At 38.1% G+C, this 27557-nt stretch overlaps 1 protein-coding gene across 1 annotated transcript in view; it reads right to left on the bottom strand.

Moving 5' to 3' along the window:
* ralgps2 (Ral GEF with PH domain and SH3 binding motif 2) overlaps positions 1–27557 on the bottom strand; it is an 85300-nt gene that overhangs the window by 4743 nt on the left and 53000 nt on the right. The window contains exons 7-15 of the mRNA XM_016289046.1: positions 14244–14381; positions 13933–14023; positions 13206–13276; positions 12821–12959; positions 12419–12570; positions 12280–12334; positions 8778–8855; positions 4614–4719; positions 2630–2722 (exon numbers count right to left, since the gene is read on the bottom strand). Of these exons, the coding sequence (XP_016144532.1) occupies positions 2630–2722; positions 4614–4719; positions 8778–8855; positions 12280–12334; positions 12419–12570; positions 12821–12959; positions 13206–13276; positions 13933–14023; positions 14244–14381 (923 nt within the window). The remainder of the gene's footprint in view (positions 1–2629; positions 2723–4613; positions 4720–8777; positions 8856–12279; positions 12335–12418; positions 12571–12820; positions 12960–13205; positions 13277–13932; positions 14024–14243; positions 14382–27557) is intronic.

The raw sequence follows: 27557 nt of genomic DNA, 5'->3' as shown, positions 1-27557 counted from the left end.
TTATATTGAAAATGTACTATTATTATTATTAATACTACTACCTATTGTTGTTGTTATTAATATTGAATTAATATCCACATCATACGATTGATCACGATTGATCACTCGCGAGATCAAACATGATCAATCGTTCCTACAATCGACAACACGGTCTGGTCAAATCGTCTAGTGTGCGTGCTCAGAGGATTATGTCTGTGGTCTCCCATGGTTTTAAAATCGTTTAAGATTTGAAAATAGTCTAGTGTGTCCCAGGCCTTAGTGTATGTGTATTTGATAGTGACATGTGCTTCTCATTAACACTAGCTATGTTTCCATCTATTTGTAATCCTATTTGGATTATCGCATAAAAAAACCCTGAATGGAAACGCCAAGATGTGCATAAATTCTAAAAATTCTAAAAAAAAACTTATGCGCACAATTGAGTAGGATAAACTTTTTATCCGATAAGAAAAAAGTAGCATAAACTACAATAGCCGGGTTTCCATCCAAAGTTGCAAATTTAACTTATGCGCAAAACTGGAATATCGCATAAAACATTTGCGAACAAGCATCGTTTCCATCCAACAAGTCAAAGAGAACAGAATCGTCTCTTCCTGAGAAACTGGCACTATAAATCACAAAAAAAAAAATAGGAGAATATAATAATTTTCATATATAATAAATTACTTTTGCCTCAGAGCGAGCAGACGAAACCCAATGAATGCGGTCATTGCTATCGGAGGTGGATGCTGCTGTTTGGGAACGCAGTCGTGCAAGACATTTCTGGGAGGCAATTATACAGAGATACTTTGATGACAGACTTTACTCGGGCATTTCCGAATGACCATAACAACATTTCAGATGCTGTGGAATGAGATCGGTCCGCTGGTTAGTCAGGTTTTGCCGTCCCATAGCGTAAAGTCACGTGACTTTTTTGATGCGCATGGAGGAATTTATTCGCAAAATGCATTTCCATCTCCCATTATTCGCATCAACCGTTTTTCGCACAAGTCAAAAACCACCTCAAGCGAGCGTAAAAACTTTTTTGCGAATTAAGGGATTTTTATTTGAAATTTGGCGTTTCCATCACTCGTTTCTCGTGCGATACTTCAAAATGCGCATTAAAATAGGGTGATGGAAACATAGTGGTGTGAAAAAGTTTTGGCCCCCTTTTTTTTGCATGTTTGTCACACTTTAATGTTTCAGATATGACCTTAAAAAGGCGGTTCATGCTCAAAAACCCTCCAATGTGCCTGAATTACAACAATTCTGCATAGATGAGTGGACCAAAATTCCTCCACAGCGCTGTAACAGACTCATTGCAAGTTATCGCAAACGCTTGATTGCAGTTGTTGCTGCTAAGGGTAGCCCAACCAGTTATTAGGTTTAGGGGGCAAACACTTTTTCACACAGGGTCATGTAGTTTTGGATTTTGTTTTCCCTTAATAATAAAAACCTTCATTTAAAAACTGCATGTTGTGTTCACTTGTGTTATCTTTTACTAATATTTAAATTAGTTTGATGATCTGAAACATTAAAGTGTGACAAACATGCAAAAAAAATAAGAAATCAGGAAGGGGGCCAACACTTTTTCACACCACTGTAGCTAGTGGAAACACATTTACCGAATAAATTCCACCATGCGAATTGAAAAAGTCATGTGACTTTGCGCTATGAGACGGGATGACTTGACTAACCAGCAGACCGATCTCGTTCACAGCATCTATAGGTTGTTATGGTCATTCTGAAATGCCTGAGGAAAGTCTGTCAAAGTATTTCTGTATAATTACTGTATTACATGACTGCGTTCCCAAACAGCAGGCATCCACCTCTAAAAGCAATGACCGCATTTATTGTGTTTCGTCTGCTCTCTCTGAAGCACAAGTAATTTATTACATATAAAAAATTGTTGTATTATATCAGTGGCTTCTCCTAGTTTTCTTAGAGATATTTAGTGCCAGTTTATCAGGAAGTGACGAATTTGTTCTCTTTGACTCGTTGGATTGAAACGGTGCTTTATTCGCAAATGTTTTATGCGATATTCCAGTTTTGCGCATAAGTTAAATTTGCATCTTTGGATGGAAACATAGCTATTGGTAATGTGTGATGTCATCCATCTCATTATCCAATGACTGCGAACAGCTGCCCTCATTCAGCACTGAAGCCTGATTAATCAGTCATCTGGCATGCTGCTGTTAGCATCCTTCCTGGCTCCAACAACTCTTCCTCCCCTCTCTACACCTCCTGGACAGCATCACATCTCTACAAACGCCACCCAAGGCTTTCTGTCTGACTGAGTCCGTTCAGTGTAACTGGTCCTGGCTCACAGGAACAGTTAGTATACATATTAGTATAAGCATTCTCCCATCAGTGTCATACTGAAGTGATTATGTGATGACGCATCAGGCTGCAGGACACAGTGACGCTCTCTTCCTCTCACATGAGGAGTGTCATCATTTCATCAGCTTCAGATGGACCACCCATGGACTGTGTAGAGCATACGGTACGCTAACCCTGGTAAAATCACACGGTTCTAATCTCACAGACGCACCACTATGAAAATTGTGGGAATGAGGGCCCTCAGGTTTTATTAGTCCAAAGTGAAAAGAAAAAAGTGCAATAACTACTACCATGATGTACATTGCTGTACATGCTTCCTCTCTGTGGCCTTGAGGGACTTAGCAGGATAATAGTAAAGCTGAGTACTACAAAGAGCCACCCAATACTTAGTCCACGCTGCCACCTACAGACAATACAAGAGAAACCGAGAGAGACAAAACATTAGTCTAAACACTAAAGCTTACAGACCCACACCAGAAGAGCTTTCTCAGAGGTAGTGCAGAGAAGCAAATAAACAAACTATTGACCACAGACATTTATCAACCACTTAACTTACAATAATTCAATTCAATTCAATTAAAGGTACTCTAACGTAAATGTGTAACAATCCAATTTATTTCATAAGACTACCACATACACCACTGGCACACACATATACACAGCCTATAAGTGTGCTTTATTTTCATGGCTGAAATATAAAACTAACTTTTATAAGCACAAAATCCCTACAATGTCAGCTATGCATAATATATCAAGCTTTTGTGTGAGACACATTTCCTGAGCAAGCACAAAACAAAATAGAAGGCCAAGAAGAAATCTGAACATATCAATCAAGATTAACCGAATGATACACTTAATTATACGTTTATGCAAAACGGAGCCCAAACTGTACAAACATGTAGTTATCCAGTGTATGTACGTGCAAGCTTGAGTAAAAGGTCTAGAAATACAGAGATAGGCAGATTTAGTAGCAGATCAAATATGTGCAGGAGATGTGGGTTTTAAAAGGCCTCTCAGCTCCCATTACTGGACTTCAACGCAGTATCTTTTACTGCCTTGGCTCCGTTCACACACTACTCTCTGAGGAAACCGCTGAGTTTGATGGGGCTAATGGAGCAATGACTGACAGTTAAGAGAGACTGTAGAGCAAAAGATGAAAGAGCAGATTATGATGAGAGGGCAGAGGGGAAGAGACATAACGACAGAGATGGAGGAGTGCAGACAGAGAAACGCGCTTGAGCAAAGGATCCCAACTGGTTTTGATTTTACATAGGACATCAAGTAGTGATCCAACAGAACCAAATTTGTTTAATGTAAAAAAGTAAAATGTCATCATGATCAAGCAATATTCGCTACAGTTCAAAATTTTGGGACGAGTATGATTTTTTTTCAGCAAAAGTGACAGTAAAAACATTTATAATGTCACAAAAAATTCTATTTCAAATAAATTGTTCTTTTGAACTCGTCTGTTCATCAAAAAAAAAATGCCTCACAGATTCTTCAAAAATATTAAGCAGTTTTCAACATTGATGATAATAAGAAGAAATGTTTCTTGAGCAGCAAACCAGCATATTAGACTGATTTCTGAAGGATCATGTGACACGGGAGACTGGAGTAATGATGCTGAAAATTCATCTTTACATCACAGGCGTAAATTAGATTAATAGTATTTCACACTATTACCGTTTATAGTATATTTTTCATCAAATAAATGCAGTGGGCATTGGAGACTTCTTTCAAAAACATTTAAAAAATCGTACAGACCTCAGACTTCAGAATGGTAACATGTTATAATATAATAATAATGAAATATGCATACATTAATGATAACTTAATATTACTATGAAAATACAAAAACTCTCCATGCTAGCTTTTACCAAGTATCAGATGCATATGTATCAAAATAGACCTTTACTGGACTTTGACGTCAAAAAACTAAATGTTTTAAACTGCAATATTATTTCACAAAATTACTATTTTTAAATTTTTTATCAAAACGTGAGTGTAAGAGACTTCATTCAAAAACAGTAGAATAACAATGTAATATTAATGTAATATTGTGTACTATTCCACGTGTCAGATGAATATGTATCAAAATAGAGTTTTATACTGCATTTGTCAACAATAAATAGGTATGGGTAACAATTTTTCTCTTTCTTTTCTTTTTTTTTTATAAAGATCCTTTTTATTTTGGTTTGCTAATAATGCACCATTTTAAAAAAAGAAAGGAAAAGAGGGTGAGATCACAGGGAGATTATCTGGGCAGGAGACAGCTGAGGCGGTGGTGCTCTCACCGTGGGTTTCTTGCCCTCCTTGAGGACTGTTTTCCTGCGTAAGACCCCCTGAACTGTGATGGCTCCTGGGTACAGATGCACCGCCAGCTCCTCCAACTCTGCAGAGCTACACACACACACACACACACACACACAGGTTTAACTGACACATGGGACATGCAACACTTTTTAAAAAGACACACATAAACGTATAAACCAAGTGAGCATATTTTAAAAGCCACACCCCAGAGTTATGATGTGAAGAAAGTGAGGGTGTTTGAAAGAGAAAAACAAAGCAAATGAGTAAACTGTTAAAAACTGAAAAGGTAATAGTGACTAATCTGTCTTAAAGGGATAGTTCACCCAAAAATAAATTCTGTCCTCATTTATTCAACCTCATGTCACTCAAACATGTATATATTCAATTATATGAATTCAAGAACATTGATTTGCTCATTTAGACTGTGAACTGAAAAAATATCTGACTCAAAATAGAGTTCATTTATGAACTCTCATGAACCTGCCAAGCAGAACTTGGACAGAAGTCAAGATTCTCACTGAATATCAACTTTAGTTTCCTTACACAAAGCTACCGTGTGACCTCAGAAGACTTGGAATACAACACACACTTTTTTTTTTTTTTTTTGCATCAGTAAGGAAAGTGACTGATTTGGATTGTGGGTGAGTAAATCATGACATAATTTTCTGTTTTAGGTGAACTATTTGTTTACTTCTGTTAAATGCATTTTTTTTTTTTTATATATATTTCTCTTATTTTTTTCTCCGCTTCTGCATACTCCCAGAAGCATTTTCTCTTTTCACAAGTACAGAAACAAAGCAACTCTACCACCTACAAAAAACTACAAATTCCTTTATTATTCATTTCTAAATCTAAACATAAAAGAACAACTGCCTTAAACTTAAAGATTATTTCACTGTCTGGTCCTTCAGACTCACTGAATTGGCTTTAGTTTAGTTTCACTTACAGTAGGATAAAAAAGAAAAAACCTCTAACGTATGACATTAACACTTCTGTATACCAGCATGCTGCTCATAAATACATGTTTGTGGCATTTTAAAGTCCACTTAGTGAAGGTTTTCTTAGGCTGCATGTCCACCAAAGCGTTTTTCCCCGAGGCTAGCATATTTTTTCAATTGTTTTCAAAGGGAGCGCTGTACTTTTTAAAAAGCCAGGAGTGTGTCTTTTTCACGCTGAGCGCTCGGGTGTTTTTTTCTCTGTGCCGAGAGTTGAAGAATGTTCAACTTTAAGTAAAACGCAGCGCTCTTCACTGTCATGTTTTAGTCAGCCGTCCAATCACAGTGGAGGAGGGGCGGGACTAATACCACACCGACCGAATGTCACACATTCTGCTTGTACTACGACTAAACAACAATGGAAGAGATGTTTATATTGCTTGTCTCCGAGTATACGTGTATGTACAAGATGGGATTCCCGAACTATTATGAATATTAATATGAAAAATAATACTTGCGACATTTAATTCACATTGCGTCTGCCACATTACTTCAGTGGATATTCTGTATCATAGTAACCAAAGCGCCTCAACTAAAAAAAAAAAAAAAAAAATGCTGTGCCGCAGAAGCGCTCACAGCTGGCTAAAAAAAAAAAAAACTTTAGACCACACACAGCCTTAATTCTGTTTCCATGACCATTTTCTACATTTTCTCATATTGTAAAGACCCTGTTTTTTAGACTACTGCACCTTTAAGACTTCTATATGTAGATGGTCTCTGTTATGATTGGGTAATCTCTCCAGATGTAAACGGCATAACAATACAGAAAAATTGTTGCTATGCAAAATTGGGTGGTCATTTGTTAACTATGAGCACCATATGCGTTTCATTTATGAACTAGCTTATCTACGTTTATTTATATTTTTTAATTGGTTTTTTGTAGAAGTTTTAAAAGGGGACGAATTTAGCCACACAGAAATGCTCTCTGCGAGGGTTTTATCGTGCTGTGCTTTGACGTGCAATACTGACGTGCAATTTGACGTGGTATTAGGTTGAGTCTCAAAATTAAATTGACCCTTTTTAAAGCATCGCTGGGGCCTTCAGAGCACTGCTTGTGTAACAAATGCACCACATTCAATAATAAATTTCAAGACAATTACTGTCAGACTTCAAATCATCTGCTGTGAGCAATGTTCCCTTTATTATTTACAGAATTTGAAGGTCTTCATCTAAGCTTCTATAGCGTTTTAGTCTATTTATTTGTTGAACATCTGGCAGTTATCCTGCACTATTCGGTTTTTTTAACTGTTCATGTTCACATTCTGTGCACCTTTTTAAAAACTCAGAGGCCTCTTTTCCATTTTTTCACAATTACAATTTAGTTGTTTTTGAACACAGGAACACATCCAATGTGAACGGCCTCTAAGAACTGCATCTGATGGACCCATTTACTGAACTTGTCATCAAAATGCCATAACTGGCTGTTTCTGCTGAGGTATGCATGGCCACGATGCAGTTCAGCCAATCACATTCATATCTGAATCTACTGCTGTATGCAAACACTTACTTTTAACAATCCAATCAACAGCTGATGATCAAGTCCTGTCCTACATGTTATTCTTATTTGATGAGCTGCTTCACTGGGAAATAGTTACAATACAGTTGTCACAAATCAATCTCACCTTCCACTTCATCTCGACATTAAAGGAATAGTTCACCAAAAACTGAAAATGTGCTAAAAATGTACTCATCCTCAGGCCATCCAAGATGAGTTTGTTTTTCCATCGGAACAGATTTGGAGAAATTTTGCATTACATCACTTGCAGTGAATGGGTGCCATCAGAATGAGAGTCCAAACAGCTGATAAAAACATCACAACAATCCACATGCAAGTAATCCACAAGCTGTGTGTTTGTAACAAACATCTATCATTAAGATATTTCTAACTTCAAACCATTGCTTTCAGCTAAAATAAGAGTCCTCTATTCATAATATCGTTTTCTCCAATGAAAAAAGTTCTTGTATGAATCAGGAGAAAAATATACACAGATCAAGCACCGTTTACAAGCAAAAACAGTAAAAAAAAAAAAAAAAAAAAAACTTGTCTTGGCGGTGGATTTTGATGTGAGAGAACAACAGGGGATGGACATTTTCACTGGAGGAAGTGTTATTATGGATCATGGACTCGTATTTTTACCATAAGCGATGGTTTAAAGCAGGGGTGCCCAAACTCGGGTCCTGGAGGGCCGGTGTCCTGCAGAGTTTAGCTCCAACTTGCCTCAACACACCTGCCTTCAAGTTTCTAGTATGCCTAGTAAGAGCTTGATTAGCTGGTTCAGGTGTGTTTAATTGGGGTTGGAGCTAAACTCTTCAGGACACTGGCCCTCCAGGACCGAGTTTGGGCACCCCTGGTTTAAAGTCACCTTATTGATGGATTTATTTCTTACAAACATGCAGCTTTTTGCTTCACAAGTCATTAATTGATGGACTGGAGTCGTGTGGATTACTTGTGAATTATTGTGATGTTTTTAATCAGCTGTTTGAACTCTCATTCTGACGGCACCCATTCACTGCAGAAGATCCCCTGGTGAGCAAGTGATGTAATGCTACATTTCTCCAAATCTGTTCAGATGAAGAAACAAACTAATTTACATCTAGGATTGGCTTAGGGTGTGTGGATTTTCAGCAAATTTTCATTTTAGGCAAACTACTCCTTGAGGATGACTAGTTTACTATTATTTAGACAATCTAACAACTAGTGAATTATCACACATTCGGAGTTTAATGGAGTGTTGATTTTTTTATGAATTTTTAGCACAGAATTAATTCAAGTCATTCACAGTGATGGTGCTTTTGGTGCATTAGTCGTTCAAACCCTTATTTCAAAAGAGGAACATTTTGTTTTCCCATGATATGTTTCTTTATAACATTGCAGCAAGCGGCATTATTACAGCAGAGGTGAGAGGAGCTGTGTGCGTTTGGAGAACAGAAAGCAGGAGCTATCAGAAGAGATGCTTCAGTGGCTTAGCAGCAACAAGCCACGACTGCAGCATAAGAGTCAACATCACACACGTGATTCAGAAAAGCCCACCACCTGATTCCACAGTAAGAAAACACACACTACACACTGTGATGGCGATAGCTCCCCAGTTGTACAGGGTAAGTCAGACTGAGAGAGACCCGGCGGGGGTCGAAGGGTTGTTGAGTTACCTGCTGGGCCTGAGCGCTCCTCTGCAGGAAATGCGACCCACTCTGCTGACGGGGCCCAGAGAGTGGTAGAATCGAGTCCTGTAGAGTGTCAGTCATAGCGGGGCAGTGGTCAGTCACAGCCCTCACACACAACACACAGTACAGGCTGTGCTAGAGCTCTGCACCTTTTTTCTTTGTCTCCTTCTATGGTCTAAAGACTCTGGCTAACATGTCTGAACAAATGGTTGGCACACAATACGTGGTGAACTGATAAAGGTTTTTCAATAACCCATGTGATATCTAGAAAGCAGGGTGGCCAATGACCAATATAGTGTCACTATATTTAATATAACTAATGGAGAGTATACAGTCAGCCAGCTATTAAGTGACAAGATGGCAAGCATTTATTTTGCGAAAATGACCGGCGGACTGTATAATATCCCACTAGTTACTAATGACTAAAAAAATGAAATAAAATAAAATAAAAATTAGGGATGCACCAAAATTTCATCCGCCGAAAATGCCATTTTGCCGTTTTTGGCCGAAAGTAAAAAAACTGCAGAAAATATGAGCCTAAAATATATGCTCCGCCCGGCAGTGATCAGCGCGCCCATATATGAATATGCGTTTCGTCGATTTGCTCATGGCCCATGCGAATGCTCGTGTACTGCTCATGCTCACCGGAAAAGCAAAGTCCGCTCAAATAAGTAAATTTCTATGTAGTATACTTGTTCCTGTTTGCAATAGTGCTACTGTGCTGTAACATGGTGTAGTATCGCTGTACTGGGCAACGCTGGTAAAATGATGCTAGCTTCTCACGATCTGCTCCCCGCTATGTTCTGCTCACATTAGAGGGTGACACAGGAGTGGATTTTCAAAACTCTCCCATCCCACTCCCACAAAAAAAATCCCGTCCCGTCCCAATCCCACGAAAAACCTGGGGGAAAATCCCATCCCATCCCAATCCCGGAAGAATGACTCCCATTCCCTCCCACTCCCGTGTTGTTATTTTGGCCGGAATCTGTCAGTTACAGTGAAAACATACAGTACAGATCACAGCATGCCCACTTTAGTTGAATAAAAATCCAAAATGTAGTTTTTTTTGTTATTTTAACTGAAAGCCAGCTTAAACAATGCACAGTGTATATTGCACACACATTCAATTTCATGTAAATCATCCATGGTAACACACGTTTTATATTTGATTAATTTTTTCATTTGAAAGTAGACATTTCACTCTATAGATATATTTTTCATACACGGAGTTTTGAAGTTTCTCGCTCAAGTTCACAGACCAAGACGGCAGAAAGCGCGTTGTTATTCTGAGTGCACACAAATAAACTCGTTTTTACAGATTCGAAAGATGTATTATTTTTTTCCTGTATGACTAAAAATTACAGAGTATTTTAAGAGCAAGTGAGCACCGGCGCCTCCATCTGTCCTGCAGTGAGCGTGCTGCTGTTCAGCTTCCACACAGACACTTGAATATAGCACACATTTCTCTAGGTTAACATTAGATTGAGCGGCCATGTAAAGTTGTTACTACATACATCTTTCAGATGAAAAGCCGTATTTGAGGTCGATGAATGATTGGTGGGCGTTTGGATTTCCTGCCCGATGTACTGTATTACCACATAGACCAGCCGTTAACGATCTGTTTGTCACGGACTGCGTACGTCATTCACTTAACCAGCCACACCAAAGCAAACAGGAGGAGAGCACAAAGAGACAGGGCAACTAGAATGGAGTTCAAAATTAAAATATAGAGTTTATAGTTTATTTATATAAAAGGTATATTTGTGTATAAAGTTGGGTATCATAGTGTTATTACGATTCCCGGTCCCGCCCACTCCCACTGACATTTTTTCCTGTCCCGTCCCAATCACGTGATCAATAGTGATTTTGTTTTCCATCCCGCAGGATTCCCGAAAAAATGCTCTGATAATAATAGCTTTGTAGGACTATACATTATTTGGATAATTAGTCAAAAAAAAAAAAAGTTAAATCTGATTCTGTTGAATAGAACTGGAAAAAAAATATTGATATTTAATATTAATATATTTTCTGTCAAATTGTATTTTGTTACTTTCAATAAACGTGTGGTTATTTTATTGGCTTGTATTTTTTAAATTCAGTATCATTAAATTAAAAAGTCTTACAAAATTATTTTATATTATTTAAAAAAAAAAACAATTATTAAAAAGCATTTTCGTTTTCAGTTTTTCGGCCAAGTGCATCCAGAAATTTCGGTTTCGGCCCAGAATTTTCATTTCAGTGCATCCCTAATAAAAACGAAATAAAATCCATCAAAGAATCCTAAAAAAATGTATCACAGATATATTTAAAACAATTAAATATATTAAAAAACTGTTTAATATATGTTTTTTGGATGGATCATTTCACACTGAAGGCTGGAATACTGACTGCTGAAAATTCAGCTTTTTATCACAGGAATAAATAAAACCTTCAAATATTATAACACAAAATAGGTATTTTAAATTGTTAATTATTATTTTTTACAGCATTTTTATTAAAAAAAAAAAAAAACTTTGAACGTTATTGTAAATATTTGACTGATTTTCACAGAATTGTGCCCAATCAGAATCACATATTCCAGAGAACCAAGAACAAAATGTATTAAATAAATAAATAAATAAATATACACAAATGCTGCATTTTTACTTAAAATATTTAAAAACAGAAATTGTGCATTATCCATCAATAAAGCTATTGGCTTTCGGAATTGACACTTGTATTACCCGGCCAAACGGGCAGGGTTAACGGTTCATTTTGATAATCACAAAATGGTCAAATTGATATATAATTGATTAAAATATAATTATTTATAATTTATTAATTCCCTACTTATATATATATATAAATAAATCAGGCAACCTTTTTAGAACACAGAAGGAGACAAAGGGGGCTTTGACATGCATTTAGGGTACACTGATGCGGTTGTGTACACCTGAAGCAGCATGGTAGGCAGCAGCCATCACAAATGACTCTCTTATACTCTGTTCCTGTTACAGGAAGTTAATCTCATTAGCTACAATAGAGGTAGAGCACTAAAGAGAAAGCACAGGCAGCTGAGAGTCACAGAACACACTCTTCTGTGCCAAAAAACACTTTCTAGTGCAAAGGTCCTTTTACATTCACATGCTGAAGCTCGTTTTAGCCCAGGTGTTCAGTTATGGGAAACTAAAGTCTCAAAGCAGGTTTATGGTCACACCTGATATTGTCAATGCATTATAAACAATAAATTACAGATTAAACAAATAATCAAAAGCTGTATTGGAGAAAAGTGATTGTATTAATTTGATGATGATGATGATGATGAAGAGAAGCACTGGAAGAGTCTCTGTTCAGGAGGGTTGGTGGGGAGTGCTGAGGGTTAGGATAGATTCCAGCATGTTCCATGATGACATGCTGTGTCCATATGCACTCACGCATGTGATCATGTATGTGCACGTGTAACTGTCCTTGACTGTGTTTGCAAGTGTGAATGCTTTAGAAGACTCACCTCTCAAAGGCAGGCCATGACATCTCCTCACTGAGCTCCGACCCTTCACTACTTCCTGAAATCATACGATCATGACATATAAAGAATAAAAAGACTGATCCAGTCCATGATCCAGTAGCTCTGTGCGTGTGTCTCATACCCAGTGAAATGCCGCTAGACAGTGTTGAGCTCTCTGCCTGTCCTCGTGTGGGAGTGTGGCTTTCCAGCACGCTGTCGTCTAACAGGTGTCTGGATCCGGCATTGGGGAAAGTAGCGCTTTTAAACTCCACCGTGTTCGTTTTGTGGATAAAACTGCAGCACACACAGGACAGAGATGAAGTCAAGTTAAAGATTGAAATGTTTTCTTAATCAGTAGTGACATATCTGGCAAGAAACCAGAAGAATGTCACATATAGAGCTTGTAGAAACTAAGTACAAGGCAGATCCTTCTTCAGGAAGTTACTGCTTTATGCTACAGGAGAGTTTCAATGAATTGCACTAAGCTACACACAAAGGAGTGAGTGATGTAAACAAATGAATGGAGAATATGTATCAAACGCACTTGTAGCCGAGGCTGTGGCACTTCCTGTGTCCGTAGGTGATGAGGTTCCGAGGTGAGGGTGGCGTTGGCGGGACTTTAGGCAGGGCACCTTCAACATTACCACGACGACCACATAACGGTGAGGCAGATATATCTGGACCTGTGTCACAAAAACAACAGACATACTAATCATTAACAAGAACGTGTGACACTGAAGGTGTTCAGCTTTGGGGAGAGCACTGTGGTCAGAGCAAACCCAGCATGATGCAACATAAATAAAATCCAAACGTCCAACGAAATGTTGTCACATGTCAAGGCTGCATCTGGTTAGGATAACAACTCAGAAGAGAAGTATGGCATGACGCCTGGTTAGCGTCAGTGTGTGTGGGCTGCATGCATTTCTCACCTGTGAGGTCTTCTCTAGAGGCAGTGGTGCGAGGTGTGCTGGTAGCTGGTGGCTCAATCTTTAGGGACAACCTGATACGTATACAAACATGAGTATCATTTACAAATTCAAACACTAACACAAAAAGTATAATATACACTACCTGTGAGAAGGTAGGAATTATTACGATTTTTAAAGGTTTTTTTTTTTAAGTCTTTTAAACTCACCAAGGCTGCATTTATTTGATAAAAAATACAGAAAAAAACTGTAATATTGTGAAATATTATTACAATTTAAATTAGCTGTTTTCAACTGTAATATATTTTAAAATGCAATTTATTCCTGTGATGCAAAGCTGAATTTTTAGCATCATTACTTAGTCTTCAGTGTCACGTGATCCTTCAGAAACCATCCTAATAGGCTGATTTGCTGCTCAAGAAACATTTCTTATTATTATCAACGTTGATAACAGTTATGCTGCTTAATATTTTTGTATAAACCATGACTATCAATCAAGTAAAAAAAAAAAAAAATCAGATTTGTATCACAGGAATAAATTACATTTTAATTTATATTCAAATATCATTTTTTATATAATTTAATTAATATTGAAATAATATTTCATAATATTACTGTTTTTACTGCATTTTCCACCAAATAAATGCAGTCTTGGTGAGCATAAGGGCCTTCTTTCAAAAACAGAAAAAAAAATCGTAATTATTTTTTATGTAATATAAACACTGCTCACTTATAATTGTCGTCCTCCACAAACTTCTGTAACTCCTCAATGTAGCGCACAGAGTTAAGATACTTCTGGACATGCGGCAATACTGGGATATCTGAGACAGAGGGAGAAATTAATTCCCAGTTACTTCTGTTCATTTGCCAAAGTAAACACACTCGCAAATGTGATACACACCATATTCAACGTAGCGCACAGAGTTAAGATACTTCTGGACATGCGGCAATACTGGGATATCTGAGACAGAGGGAGAAATTAATTCCCAGTTACTTCTGTTCATTTGACAGAGTAAACACACTCGCAAATGTGATACACACCATATTCAATGGATCTCTGCAGGTCTGAGATGATTCTCAGAATGTTGTTCATGAGGTTGGAACGCTGTTCGTTTTCCAGAATGCTGCCGGTGGATGGATACGCCGAATCGATGTAGGTCAGATCAGACAGATATATACCTGCAAATATATAAGAATGTTAAAAAAAAAAAAAAAAGTCCCTTTTTGGCTACAAAATCTACAGCAAAATTGTGCTACAGCTTTAAATGTGACCCGTGCTGACAAAATGAGTCGGAATGTGCACAGACTGATTTTGAAAAAGTGAAAAATGTCAACTTTGTTCAAAAATGAGTTCATTAAGCCCTCATCTACTCTGCTCGCTTCTTGACGACTTCTGCTTCCCCTCAGCACAAATATGGTATAACTGTAAAGCGCAGCATTCCAGCTTCGAAATTTCTTTTAAGAATTTGCTCATTGCGAATCATTTTGCCAGCACAGGTCTCAAATATTCTTCATCTCTTTATTTCTCCTTTCCTATCAGAAATCATTGTTCTGTTGTTGTCTGTCTGCAGTTGGGAGGTGGACAGACAGGCTTTCTCTGGCCCGTCTAGAGAGCGCTTATTTCATACCGAGTAAATATTTGGATTAGTGAGGACCATTATGTGCAGGAAGTCTCTGCATTAAAGAAGAAAGATGTGCAGCTTCTGGAGAAACATTTGGCAGCGTGTAACAGACCGTGTGTGAATATTGATGATATGTGTTTGTGACAGCATGTTCTTAGGAATATTAGCTAGGGGACTGCAAACATGCAGCGGTTCGTTACAGACATTACATTAGAGCATCACATCTGTGATGATCATCAAAACACAACATGAATGACTGCATGACAAATGAAAGATTCAGAAAATAATTATAGAGACAAATCAATCCCAGAATCCAGACTGATTTAAAACAGACAACGGAAGAGAGAGCACATTGTAAGCATTGTCTGAATTACCATTACTCTGCATCTCTCAGCAAATCAGGGTTAAGATAATAATTACAGCCCTGTGCCAGACAGCCTGCAGCACACACAACTTAGCAGACACATTGCAAAGCAACACTGACATAAAAGCAGACAGAATCCCACAATAACTTACGATGACATAATGATTAGATAAGTAAGAGAAAACTGTGCTGTAGTGTAGGTGGACACTGAGAGCTGGGATTGAAAGTGCAGTGGGTGGAGTCGATCAAGTGATTGACAGCCCTAGATCTCTAAATCTAAACAGAAGAATTGCATCAACGAAACTGCTAACCCATAAATTGAAAATTCTAAATTTTTTCCCCCCATGATTTGTTAATTAATAGAAAGTTCAAAAGAACTTCATTTATATGAAATGTATCTCTTTTCTTTCACGTCTGAGCAACTGAATGAATCCTTGCTGAATAATAGCATTAATTTCTTTCAAAAATCTTACTGACCCCAAATGTATTTAACAGTAGTGTAAGTAACTGTATCATCAATGCTATGAACGCAATACAAAGTGAAAGAGATCTTGAAGAGAGACGGCTGCTTTGTGAATGTCAGACAAAGCTCAGGCACAAGCTAAATATTATTGTGGGAAAGCAAAATGGGAGAAAATCTCTACTGAACAGGAGACGTCTGTCCATTTCCTTAATACCTCATTTAATAGGGTGAAGTCCAGCCATTCAGGCATCACACTTCCATTTTAAACACCTCTGCAAATCACACACACACACACACACACACACACACACACGCGCACACACACACACGCACACACACGCACGCACACACACGCACGCACGCGCACACACGCGCACACACGCGCACACAAACTCAACATAAAACCTGAACGCTTAATTCATACTCCAATTGCTACTATTGACCAGAGCTCAAACAAACAACCTGGTAAAAAAAACATAAAAATAAGGGAAAAACTGACAGTTGCGGGGGAAACATTTCTTGCAGTATGAAATGGTTGACACATAAATAATCAATTCTTCCTTATGGGCAATAATTATAGAAAACACAGGAGACGTCTGTCCATTTCCTTAATACCTCATTTAATAGGGTGAAGTCCAGCCATTCAGGCATCACACTTCCATTTTAAACACCTCTGCAAATCACACACACACACACACACACACGCACACACACACGCACGCACGCGCACACACGCGCACACAAACTCAACATAAAACCTGAACGCTTAATTCATACTCCAATTGCTACTATTGACCAGAGCTCAAACAAACAACCTGGTAAAAAAAACATAAAAATAAGGGAAAAACTGACAGTTGCGGGGGAAACATTTCTTGCAGTATGAAATGGTTGACACATAAATAATCAATTCTTCCTTATGGGCAATAATTATAGAAAACACATTTGACGTGTCCCTCAGTTTGTAAAAACAAATAAAAATAGTGTTTAAAATAATGCAATTATAATGAAAGTCAAAGGGCTCTTGAGGCACTGAAAGCAGAAATGTGGAGCATACATTTAACCTGTAAACTTATAAATTGTCCTGTATGACTATTCAAGGATGAACTTCTATTTAATGTGTTACTGACATAATTCCTGAGAGTGGTTTTTATATAAACAGTCTCTTTCTGGAAAAATTGCCTGTATTATATGAAAAAGAGGGTTCGCTGCCATTACACGGTCATGACAGGAGTCAAACGCCTGTATATAATGTTACATAGACAAGGACAGAAAGTGATTTTATCGCACTAGTCTCATGTAAACACATATAATGTGTTTACATTTTGTGGTTGTACAATCAAAACCATGTCTATTTTAACATTTATTCCAGTGCAGTGGCTCGCCCCATAGACCTCTATTCCTTTAGCTGTGGAAAACAAACCCACAAGAAACCTTGCTGTCCTTAAAGGTACAGTTCCCCCAAACATCAACGGAGTCCAAACACACAAACAAACACTGGACCCCACTGAGTTTCAGTGTGTGGACAAAAAACAGAGACATTCTTCAAAATATTTAAATTTGACTTGCACAGAAGTTTGAAATGACATGAGGTTGAGTAAATGATGAATTTTAATTTTAAAGCAAACTATCCCTATAAGGATATCAAGCTTTCTGAAGATCAGATGAGAGCCAACCACACAAACATTCGTGACCGCACCCAAACAGCACTTCAGCTGTGAATTTATACAAGCAAACACGGGAAGGAGATTCTGGTGTCACGGGTCAGATTGTTCAGACACATGCTCCACACTTCTTCCAAATGATCCTCAGTTTCCTTCTTCTATTTTACAATGCAAAGCCATATAGCACAGACATCAAAGGCAGAGAATTACCCAGAATGTCGCCTATTGTTCTGTTTGTTTGCTTTTCAGAAAAAGAGATGGGTGTTTTCTGGTCCACTTCAAGGTCATGCAGTAGGGGGCAAAATGCATCTGGATGGGTGTGCTTGTTTGCTTGGTTACGTTCTGAGCTCGATACTCTCACAGAGATTTCCACTGTGCTATCTAAAACAGTGTCAGCCACTCTGACTGTTGTGTCTTGTAGGTTTTCTTGTACCATGAATGCTGTATTTTGTGGATTCGGTCTTATTTTGAGGACTTTGGTTTGTAGATTCTATTGTAGCATGTTGTAGATGTTTCTTGGTAGCCTGGTGCTCCTCACGGTTCCTCTGGCTAAAGCTCTTGGGAATTTGGTCCACTGAGTGTCTATGTACTTTTCTGTAGGGGATAAGGGACTCTATTGATAAAAAAATGGTTTTAAAGAAAACAAACCTACCAAGACAGAAGGCCGTTTTACACTAACCACTTCCTCATGTAGAAACTTCTACATTCTCAAGTTGTGCACGCACACACACACACACACACACACACACTAGTTTAACAGAAGGGTAAACACAAACCTAGTGCACCGTTACCCATGGCGCCCTGCTGCTGTCAGACACACAAGGAACAGCACCAGTAGATGCAAGTTGAACAAACCAAATGTTGTCACAATAAATGTCCACAAGCACGTGATTAACACTATTACGTAAGGGGGCGTTCACAGAGGAGATGATGTTTTTAACTTGACACACATTATGGTGTCGTAGCACAAGAAAAACATTGAGATGTGACTGACGAACGTGTCCTGTGTGAACACATTATGCAGATAACCATAATGGTGAAGCCAAGCCAAATGGATGAAATGTGAAAGCTTAGAAAAACGTACGTTTCCTCAGAGTCATAAAGCTCATTAAAATCCGCACATAGAAAGAAGCTACTGCTGGACAAATTTCCATGTCATTACTCTTCAGAGAACATTCCGTGCTGAAGTGCTGGCATATGGTTCACCTGCAGCACACGTGAAACGTCTTAAATTACCTGTACGACTCTTGTCTTTTTGTCTTTCACACTCAAAGACACTCATTGCATCAATACCTGCCTCTTCCTTTGGACAAACAAAAATGAAACCCTGTACGAGGAACATTTAGGAAAATTTCTGATGGAAAGTGTATGAAATATTTGAATTAAAGAAGTGACAGTCTAATGGCTGGCATTGTTCACATTCAACGGTCAATTCCTGTGAGCACTAGTGATGGACTTCATCTGTGTGTCGTGAGTTTCTATAAACAAATACAGATACATATTTCTGGCTGTTAGATCATTCATTTAAAAACATCAAATGGCAAATACAACGCATCTGAATTCTGACACATTTTTTCCCGCATCATTTCTGGCAGCAGAACCTTTGGTAACTGATTCTACTACTAGATTTGCATTTCATTAAGGAAATATTACAGTGTGCAAACCTTCCAGCAATGTCATTGCTTCTCTTTCTGAAAGTGCTCTGTTTATCGTCTTCCAATCAACAGGTTAAAACAGAAGAATACAAGCATTGTTTGTTCTCATCTGTGCTACTAAGGTAATTAGAAACATGTGGAGATTACTTCTGGCATTTTGCAGATACACACAGGGTTTCAGGATTTAAGGCGTCCTTCTTTTTCTGTTGTCTGTTATTTTAGCAGCCACAATCTGAAAAGTTTTCCAAAAATGATGTTTTCTTGATATATAAGCACAGATTGACCTACAAGTTCATCTGCAACTAATTTGGTCTTATTGACTTATTCACTAAAACAGAGCCCAATAAAAATTCCAAGTTAAACGAGAGAGAGAAAGAGTGATTTAGAGATTTGGGAATAAAGTGAATTTGCTTTTGCTTTCCCATAAAGCTTTGCAGGAAAAAGCACCCATTAATCTGTTCAGCTGCAGTAGTTCTCTCTTCAGGCTGGAACAGGTAATGATTTTCTAGCATCTGCCACTGTTTCTTTGGTAATATGGGGGCTTACTTGCACGCACAGAGATGCAACAGATTTGGTTGCTAGTAGATGTTCCAACTTGACTGCTGTGTCCAACTAAGGGCCCATCAAAATTAAAATGCATTTTGATAAAAGTCATGTGGTGCAACAAACATGCAGAACAAAGGTCATTAAGTCTTTTAAAATATTAGATCATTTGACCTTTTAATGATAGGACAAGGTTAGTACAGGATAGTAAAATGTCATGTGGTGCGACTCATAAAAAATATATTTAAAATGTACTTTTAACCTTTTAAAATGGTTTGTTTTTTATGTATTTTTTTAATTATGTGTAAAATTACATGCATTTATGTTTTAGGGAAAATCTGTTGTTACTTTTACTTTGCTGGTTACACCACATGACATTTCAGACTTCAAAAGTCAAATTTTCTTGCAAATGGTATGAACCTTTTTGAAAGCAAACTTTTAAACTAGGCTTCTTTCTTTTCTTTATGTGAACATTCTTATCCATCACTGACTCAACTTTGTTCCAATGCAAGTGGTCTCTGACGCTCATGTCACCTCAAATCACCATCCCTCACTGTAAGTGACTGACTTTCTAGTTGCTTTGTCAGTGTGATCATCCCTCACGGCAGATTTAGCTTTATACAAGCAAACTGGAGAAAAAGTTCTGCTCTGTCTCTCATGACGTAAGTGTTCCCACACTTTTAGCAAGTTTTGAGAAGAAAGAAGCTGCTGAGAGGCTTTAAAAAATACTTGTGGGTGGCGATGAGGACCGAGGCCTAAGGCTTCCAAACCACGTTCAGTCAAAAACTGCATTCTCTCGAACAGAACTGCTTCTTTTTCCTGCTTTCTCTTTTCTATAGCTCTGGGCTCCAAAATCAATTAAAGTTCCCACATGCCCAGATTTCACTTCATAAATTCATTACATCATGCCCTGCTGGTCTCCATTCTGCCAACATTCATTTCCCTCTGCACTCTTGGGATGGAAGGATGGCGTTACAAAATGCAACGTGGGGAATATTTTTTACTCCTTCCTTGGTCTTATGCCCTCTTCCCATTTTTCTAATTTTGTTAGCACTTCCTCTTGATTGAGCAATATGTTGATGGATCCTGGTTTTCTGTTGAGCGACACTATAAATTACTACCATGCTGAAAACCGGGGCCCGTGTGACGCATTTATTGTGCAGACTAAAGATAATAACAGAAAGCTGCTGTTTGTGTATTCATCGTTCTCTCATGTTGTTCTAATAGTAGAAATTTCAGGAACAACAGCAGAACGAGAATTCTCTTCAGACGGTTTACTCTCGAAGCTTCTGATTCCAGCTGTTCTGCCTTCTGCAACCTAACAAATTCAGTACGGTTCCTCATTTGTCCCGCTGTCACCCATTACTGCTGTCTGTTCCCTTCTAGCGAATCAGCGCACTGTATTCAGGTCAGGTGACAAGGCTACTTTTATTTTTTTTTTTAAAAGACGTGCTAGCTGAGAGGAGTTTCGTCAAAGCTGACTAAATGTGATCGAGGATGGATAATTTCGACGAACTTGATGAACCTGTGATATCTTCTTCAGGGCGAAAAAGGAAAATAAAAGCTGAAACGTTTTCACAGAACCTTGCAAAAAGCAGCGCGTTACAATGGTGAGGGAAAAGCTCAGTGTATTGCGTGTACTCACATCCATACAGTTTATGATCACAACAACAACAACATTTGTCAGGCATCTACATTGTCATCTGAGGAGATTACAAAGATTAAACAAGTGTTTTTTTTAAACTCTAAAACATGAAATGTTATCTGCTTTTGCTATAAAACACACTTTTTAAAAACATACTTTCAATGAACTTTAATTTTGTAAAGTACCTGTATTTAAGTTATCATTACTTATAAAAGTGTATATTTTTTAAATGTGATTGTTGGTACATTTTACTAGTTTTTACCATACTTTCAAAACAAAAACTAAAATAGGAAAAATATGCAATATGAAAATAATTGAAGTCAAAATGTGTTTTACGGAGAGAAAAAAAAAAAGATTTGGTTTTTAAAAAGCCTTTTTCCAAAAGGTACATCTGTCGTCTTATAATCAGGGTCGTCTTATATTCGGGACAATACGGTGTGTACGTATGTGTGTGTGTGTGTGTATATATATATATATCAAATTACAGATGTGTTTGTGTGTAAATGTATGTAGTAAAACTGCAGCAATGGCTGATGGGAATAATAGGAGCTGAATAGGAGCTGTCTGGCTTCTGAGATTGGCTTTTATGAGTCAACTTTACAATATCACACAAATGCTTGGTCAGAGTCTGGGTTTGTTGTGGACCACTATTTGGCCAATGTAATAGCAGTGTTTAAATGTAACATCTTGTTGAGTCATGGAAGCACAGACTCATCTCTTAAAATTTTATGGAGCTAGTTGTTGGCTTGACTAGCTCAGATCTAATTTCTTTCATAGTTCAGTGACTAAGCATATAAACTTAAAATTGGCTGTCTTGCACAAACAGCCTCATTCATTAGTATGCAAACAGGAGGTAGCCCTGGAACGTGATTAGAGATTTAGGTAAAATCAGTCACAACGTGCTGTATTTAAAAACCATTCTGTTTGTCTTGGGATTTATTTGAATTATAAATAAAATAAAAATCTTTACAAGCATTTCTCGGGCTAAGGCTTTCCCCGCCGCTTTGTCAATCCCCGTGGAGGACGCTGTTTTTAGACGCTTCATATCCTTGTCTAAACTTTCCAGCAATAACCTTCTCTTTCATAAAACTGCTCAAACTGACACTCAACTTTCTGACTAATAAACTCTGCAAGAAAAATATAGGACTTTATGGTCTCATATCAAAGCTTTCTCAACATGAGTGCAAACACCCTTAACAAAACACTTTATATTACCCACTGGTACCTAGTTAACCATTTAAACAGCTCTCAACTGCCCAATCAAAGTCTGACATGAAACAGCTGACCAAATCCTTTAAAAAAACAAGTAAATGCTGAAATCAAAGACACTTGGGCATAAATCCCCCAAAAACAAGAACTCAAACTCTTTTACTCACTTCAGAGGAAGTCACAATAATGTCATGCCAGACACCACAGGCTGAAATGAAGAGCTGTGCGCTAAGCAGAGAGAGAGGCAGTGAGCTAATGATTTGAGCTCAGATCCAACCCTGGCACAGAGAAGAGAAAAAAATGCACCTGGTGGCCCACCAAAGCCCACTGCACACAAGCAGGCCAGCCAGAGAGCAGCGTTTGCCATTGTGAAATTTTCCACATAACTTTAATTGACTGACTGGATGATTAGATGAATTGACCAGGGACAGTTTGGCTCTTAAAGAGTTTTTTCATCATCTACACCCATATTCAGAAGGATTTTTTTTTATAAAGCCAAAGCCATAAATACAATAGAACAGACGCTGATGTCAGCATCAGCCCTATGGTGTGCTGTTAAAAAGGACAGACAAGAAGGGGCCATGCTGGACTCTTCAGGTCTACGTGCTGAAACTACAAATCACACTTACTGTAAAGACATTGAGTACATTAGATGAGATGATCAGGTAAAAATTGCAAAGAAAGAGCAATAAAAAGAGAGTGTGAGAAAGAATTGGCAAAGCTGGCTTCCAAGACACAAGTATAAACAAAACTCAGTAGCAATCCCTCTCTCTTGAAGCTGAGCTTCACAAAAATACTCTGGAGGAATAAAGGATTTTGGCAGCACTCAACAGTAAAAATACAGAATAAGTGAGACTTTATTACTAAAACAAATGTGTCCCTTCTTCTGGGTATTTTTAAGATGGGTAACCAAGAAGACAAAAACCGGACTGAGGAAAAGCTGATTTCTTTGATGATCTATAAAATGAACCCAGGGACCTTGTTTAACTGAGCTTTGTTTGTACAGCAGTTTCCATAATGATATTCAATAGGGTTGTTTACACAGTACATTATTGTGGTCTAAAGGCATTGGAGTGCAATGAAACCGAATGCAGTGGAGAGATATACTGTACATTAACATTTTTTTTTTTTTGGAAAAAAAAAGTTGCTTTATTTGATGAAAAATACAGTAAAGTGTCATATTGTGAAACATTATTACAATTAGCACCAACAATGATCATGAGACACTGAAATGGTGAAAATTCAGCTTTGCCATCACAGGAATAATTACATTTTAAAACATTAAAATAGAAAACATTTATTTTAAACAGTATAATAAATAAAGTTCACAATATCACTGTTTTACTGTATTTTTCATCAAACAAATGCAGCCTTGGTGAGGATAAGAGACTTCTTTGGAATTTTTTTTAAAAACTTTATTATTTCAAACTTTTGATAGGCAGTGTACTTTTAAAAGTTCAACTTCAGCCTTGACACGTCATTTTTTTGACCTGAAATGTACTGTGAGATGCTGAAAAGTTGTAAGACTTGTTGAACTGTAAGAGATATTATCAATGTAGTACAGGGGTCTTCACTTAAAATTGTGAGGTTTGAGGTCCATGAACTGATGGTTTTTGCCAGACCAGGGTGTCTGCAGGATATTTAAGCTCAAAATTAAGACTTTAAGACCTTTTTTAAGACCTGCACAAATAAAATTAAAATTACTGTAAAAGCATGATTTACAGTTCAGACACAGGTTTTCACAAAAACAAAAATAATAAAATGATAAACTTCAAAAGTATCAATTATTATATTAATGACATAACATCTAAACATATTTTACTGTCTTCTTAATAGTTTAGATTTTCATAATACATTATCTTCTTGTCGTTCCACCAGTTCACATTTACAGCTCTGTGTGTTTGTAGCATTGGTCTGAACAAAAACAGCAGAAGGGCTTATTGAAAATGCAAATTCATTCTCTGCCAGCAGGTGCCGCTTTCAGGACGGCAGAAATATAGCGGTTTCCCCGGTAACGGCAGTACACAAAACAGCGCAGCACCTGACTTTGAAATGTTCAGCGCTCATATTTATTCAATGAAATTATAGCCTTCTGAAATTTAATTGTCACATTAAGCTGTATCACAATTCTCATCTTTCCGTCCCCAAATTTAAGACCTCCTGAAATCATAAGACTTTCTTGTATCATTTAAGACATTTTATGGCCTTTCATTTAATACAACTAAATTCAAGACTTAAGGACCCATCAACTTCCATAATTTTTGAGAATGCAATTGTTTTTCACTCACGGAAAGTTTTATCTGTCTGCGAGCCGCTTTCTGCTCTCTTCACTGCATGCAAGCCTGTACGTCTGAACGTAGCAACAGTTAAATGTAGTAGCAACCTGTGGTGCCGTAGGACCCAAACGGCCCTACTGTGCTGACCTTGATGTGACTAATACAAATTTGACTTTTAAAACACGTCTCCAGATCTTTCCACTGATAACTTCTGTGCCTCACATTTTTAAACGCAAGAACATGTTCGTTGAACAATTTTTTAAATTCTGCCTAATGCAGAGGAACCACTGGGATTTAGTCTTTGACAGCCACCATGACTGATGTTAGCAGAGTCAAACCCAATGAAAACAAGAATGCAGATTAATTGTTCATGTGCTACACTGGCCGTTGACATCATGACAGTGATACTGAGGAACCCAAGGGTATCAGAACAGTCAGAAGGCAGTTCTGGAAGCTCTGTGAATTATGGCTACTAACAACACATGAAGAGCCAATTGGCTGGAACAGTAGAGGGTCACAGTTGTCCATACAGCACATCAAAGCTAAAGAGGATGATAAAATGAATCATGGGAACAGTGAGATGATTGTAAGGAGTGTGGAGATGTATGACTCAGATGGGTGGGGATAGGATAGGGAGCCACTGGGATCACTGGTACTAAGCCCTAGCCAAATCAAGAGCAAAGTTGACAAAAGCCACATTTAATAACTAATTACATTAACCTAAGCTTGCTAGCTGATTGTCCTAGCTACTGACAACTTCCAGTGCGTGTGCCAGTCAAGAGTGTGAGGCCTTGGGTTAATTCTGACAGCTCAGAGGAGAAGCAAACCAATGATACTGAAAATTGTTATAACAGCTGACAAAATGTTAATATTTACATTTATTCATTTGGCAAAGTACGAAGTATTCAAAGTATTATTTAAGTATACTGTACACTTCAAAATACACACAGATCATGTGTTTCCTGGGAATCGAACCCATGACCTTGGCATTGGTAGTGCAGCGCTCTACCAGCTGAGTTACAGGAACTGAAAACTATTACATGAGATTTCTCATGAGTTGAGAAACAAAAGTGTTAGATTAATGATTTATATATTGAGGCGCACATTCTCATCTTGTGTGTAGCCATGAGCAAGCACATACCTTAGCTGTCTATTACTATTCATTAGTGATGGTGAAAGGTTGAGGCTGTGTAATGGAGACAAACGCAGCCGTCCATTTTATGGCTGAAGGGAGGGAGAGAAAAATAAGCAAATCAGAAGGCAAGAGTTTTCCTCTCAATCCCTCAGGTTATAGCATTCCGAACCACTACGTACTGAAACGTTCTTTGTTGATTTGGGCCGACATTCCCACATCTGTTCTGGATATGTTAGCTGCCCATTACCACGCACAAGCCAAAATATTTTGAATCGTTTTTCCTGTGTGATTGTGAAAAATGACAGGAGGGAATCCAGTTGACTTAGAGTCTGTTGATAGTTAAAGATAATTAGGTTGAGTAAGTCAGAGAGAAGGAGAAAGTGATGAAAATAGAGACAGACACAACTGGAGACAAATCAGCAGGTTTCTGGACTGCACAAGATCTTCTTTTCCCATGAAGTCAGGTTCAAGGCTGGGTGTCTTGTTTGGCAGACCAGCCAGAAGGACGATTATGTATGTGATCCACTTTCTGCACCATAGCCCAGATTTTCCTTAAAACCTTGGCTTACACTCTTCTCACTTTCTAATCTCTTCACTCCACACAGCTTGCTTCTCAAAGTCTGTAGCCTGCCGTGTCAAATTGCTCCACCGTGTATGATTAGTTCAGCCCCGATTAGGCTGCGTTTGATTGTGGCTTTCATTTCACTTTACGCTTTGAAAGGAAGAGTCAGTCATTTTGAATCCCACCCCTAAGCATTTCAGGTTAGCTTTAGATTACAGACTACATCCGGACAGAATCAGTCAGTAGGACCTTCAAGCTAACAAATATAAAGTTATAATATAAAGAAACTGTGGAGAAGAGCCGAATAAAATCTCAGTAGAGGCTACTGACCTGGCTAAGTTAAACAAGTTTGGGCATAGCATGCTAAACCGCTGACATATAAGGCCCCTGATTAGCACTGAGAAGTCTGATTTTAGCAAACAGGTTCATTTGAAAAGTTAAAAAAAAACACGCAAACAAAGCAAAACAAAATTCACAGATTCATCTCTCCAAATTTTCCAATTTCAAACGTTGTACTTATGGTTCATAGTAACACTTATCTAACTCGCTCCCAAATTTAAAAAAAGTCAGTAACACATTCTTATAGAGGCAATATGGTGTTCCAATGGAGCTGAAGCAAAGAGACAGTTTCACCTTTGTTATTCACTGTGTGGTGTATGTAGAACTGTACTGGATCTGCAGACACATCTTTGGTCTCGCAGCACAGATGGCAGAATTGCTGACTGAAAAATGTGTCTGTATAAACAGGGAGGGGGACCTGAGAGCGCATCTAGGTGTTGATGAAAAGCAGAGCTCAGCATGGAGGGAAAGGTGATACTGGGATTAGAGAAGCCTAACGTAGCTCCCGGAGAGTGCTGCTAAGACAAATACTGAAGACATGCTGGGGTACTCAGAGTGGGAGATTGTTAAAAACTGAACCCTGTAGAGTGGGCTACACAGCAGGATGCTAGAGCACGTAGGAATTTGATCCCCTGAACCCTGGAGAGCTGGTGAAGGGGTTGGTAAATTTCAGAGCAGGAGGTACAAGGGTGGGAGAATGCAGGGATTAAAGTTCCGTCGCTACGATGGATTTCCGTCAGTTCATAAAGACAGTCACTTGCTTCATTCCTGAATGATTCAGCCATTCGAATAAATCAATTGAATGAATGATTCAGTGATAAAATCAGTGACTTGCCGCCACTGTTTTTAGTTTAGTTTTTAGCTGTGTGGATTTAGTTTCA

The sequence above is a fragment of the Sinocyclocheilus grahami genome, unplaced genomic scaffold (genome assembly GCF_001515645.1).
Source record: "Sinocyclocheilus grahami isolate Dianchi unplaced genomic scaffold, SAMN03320097.WGS_v1.1 scaffold239.1, whole genome shotgun sequence".
NCBI classification, from domain to species: Eukaryota; Metazoa; Chordata; class Actinopteri; order Cypriniformes; family Cyprinidae; genus Sinocyclocheilus; species Sinocyclocheilus grahami.
This window is presented reverse-complemented; position numbering and strand designations above follow the sequence as displayed.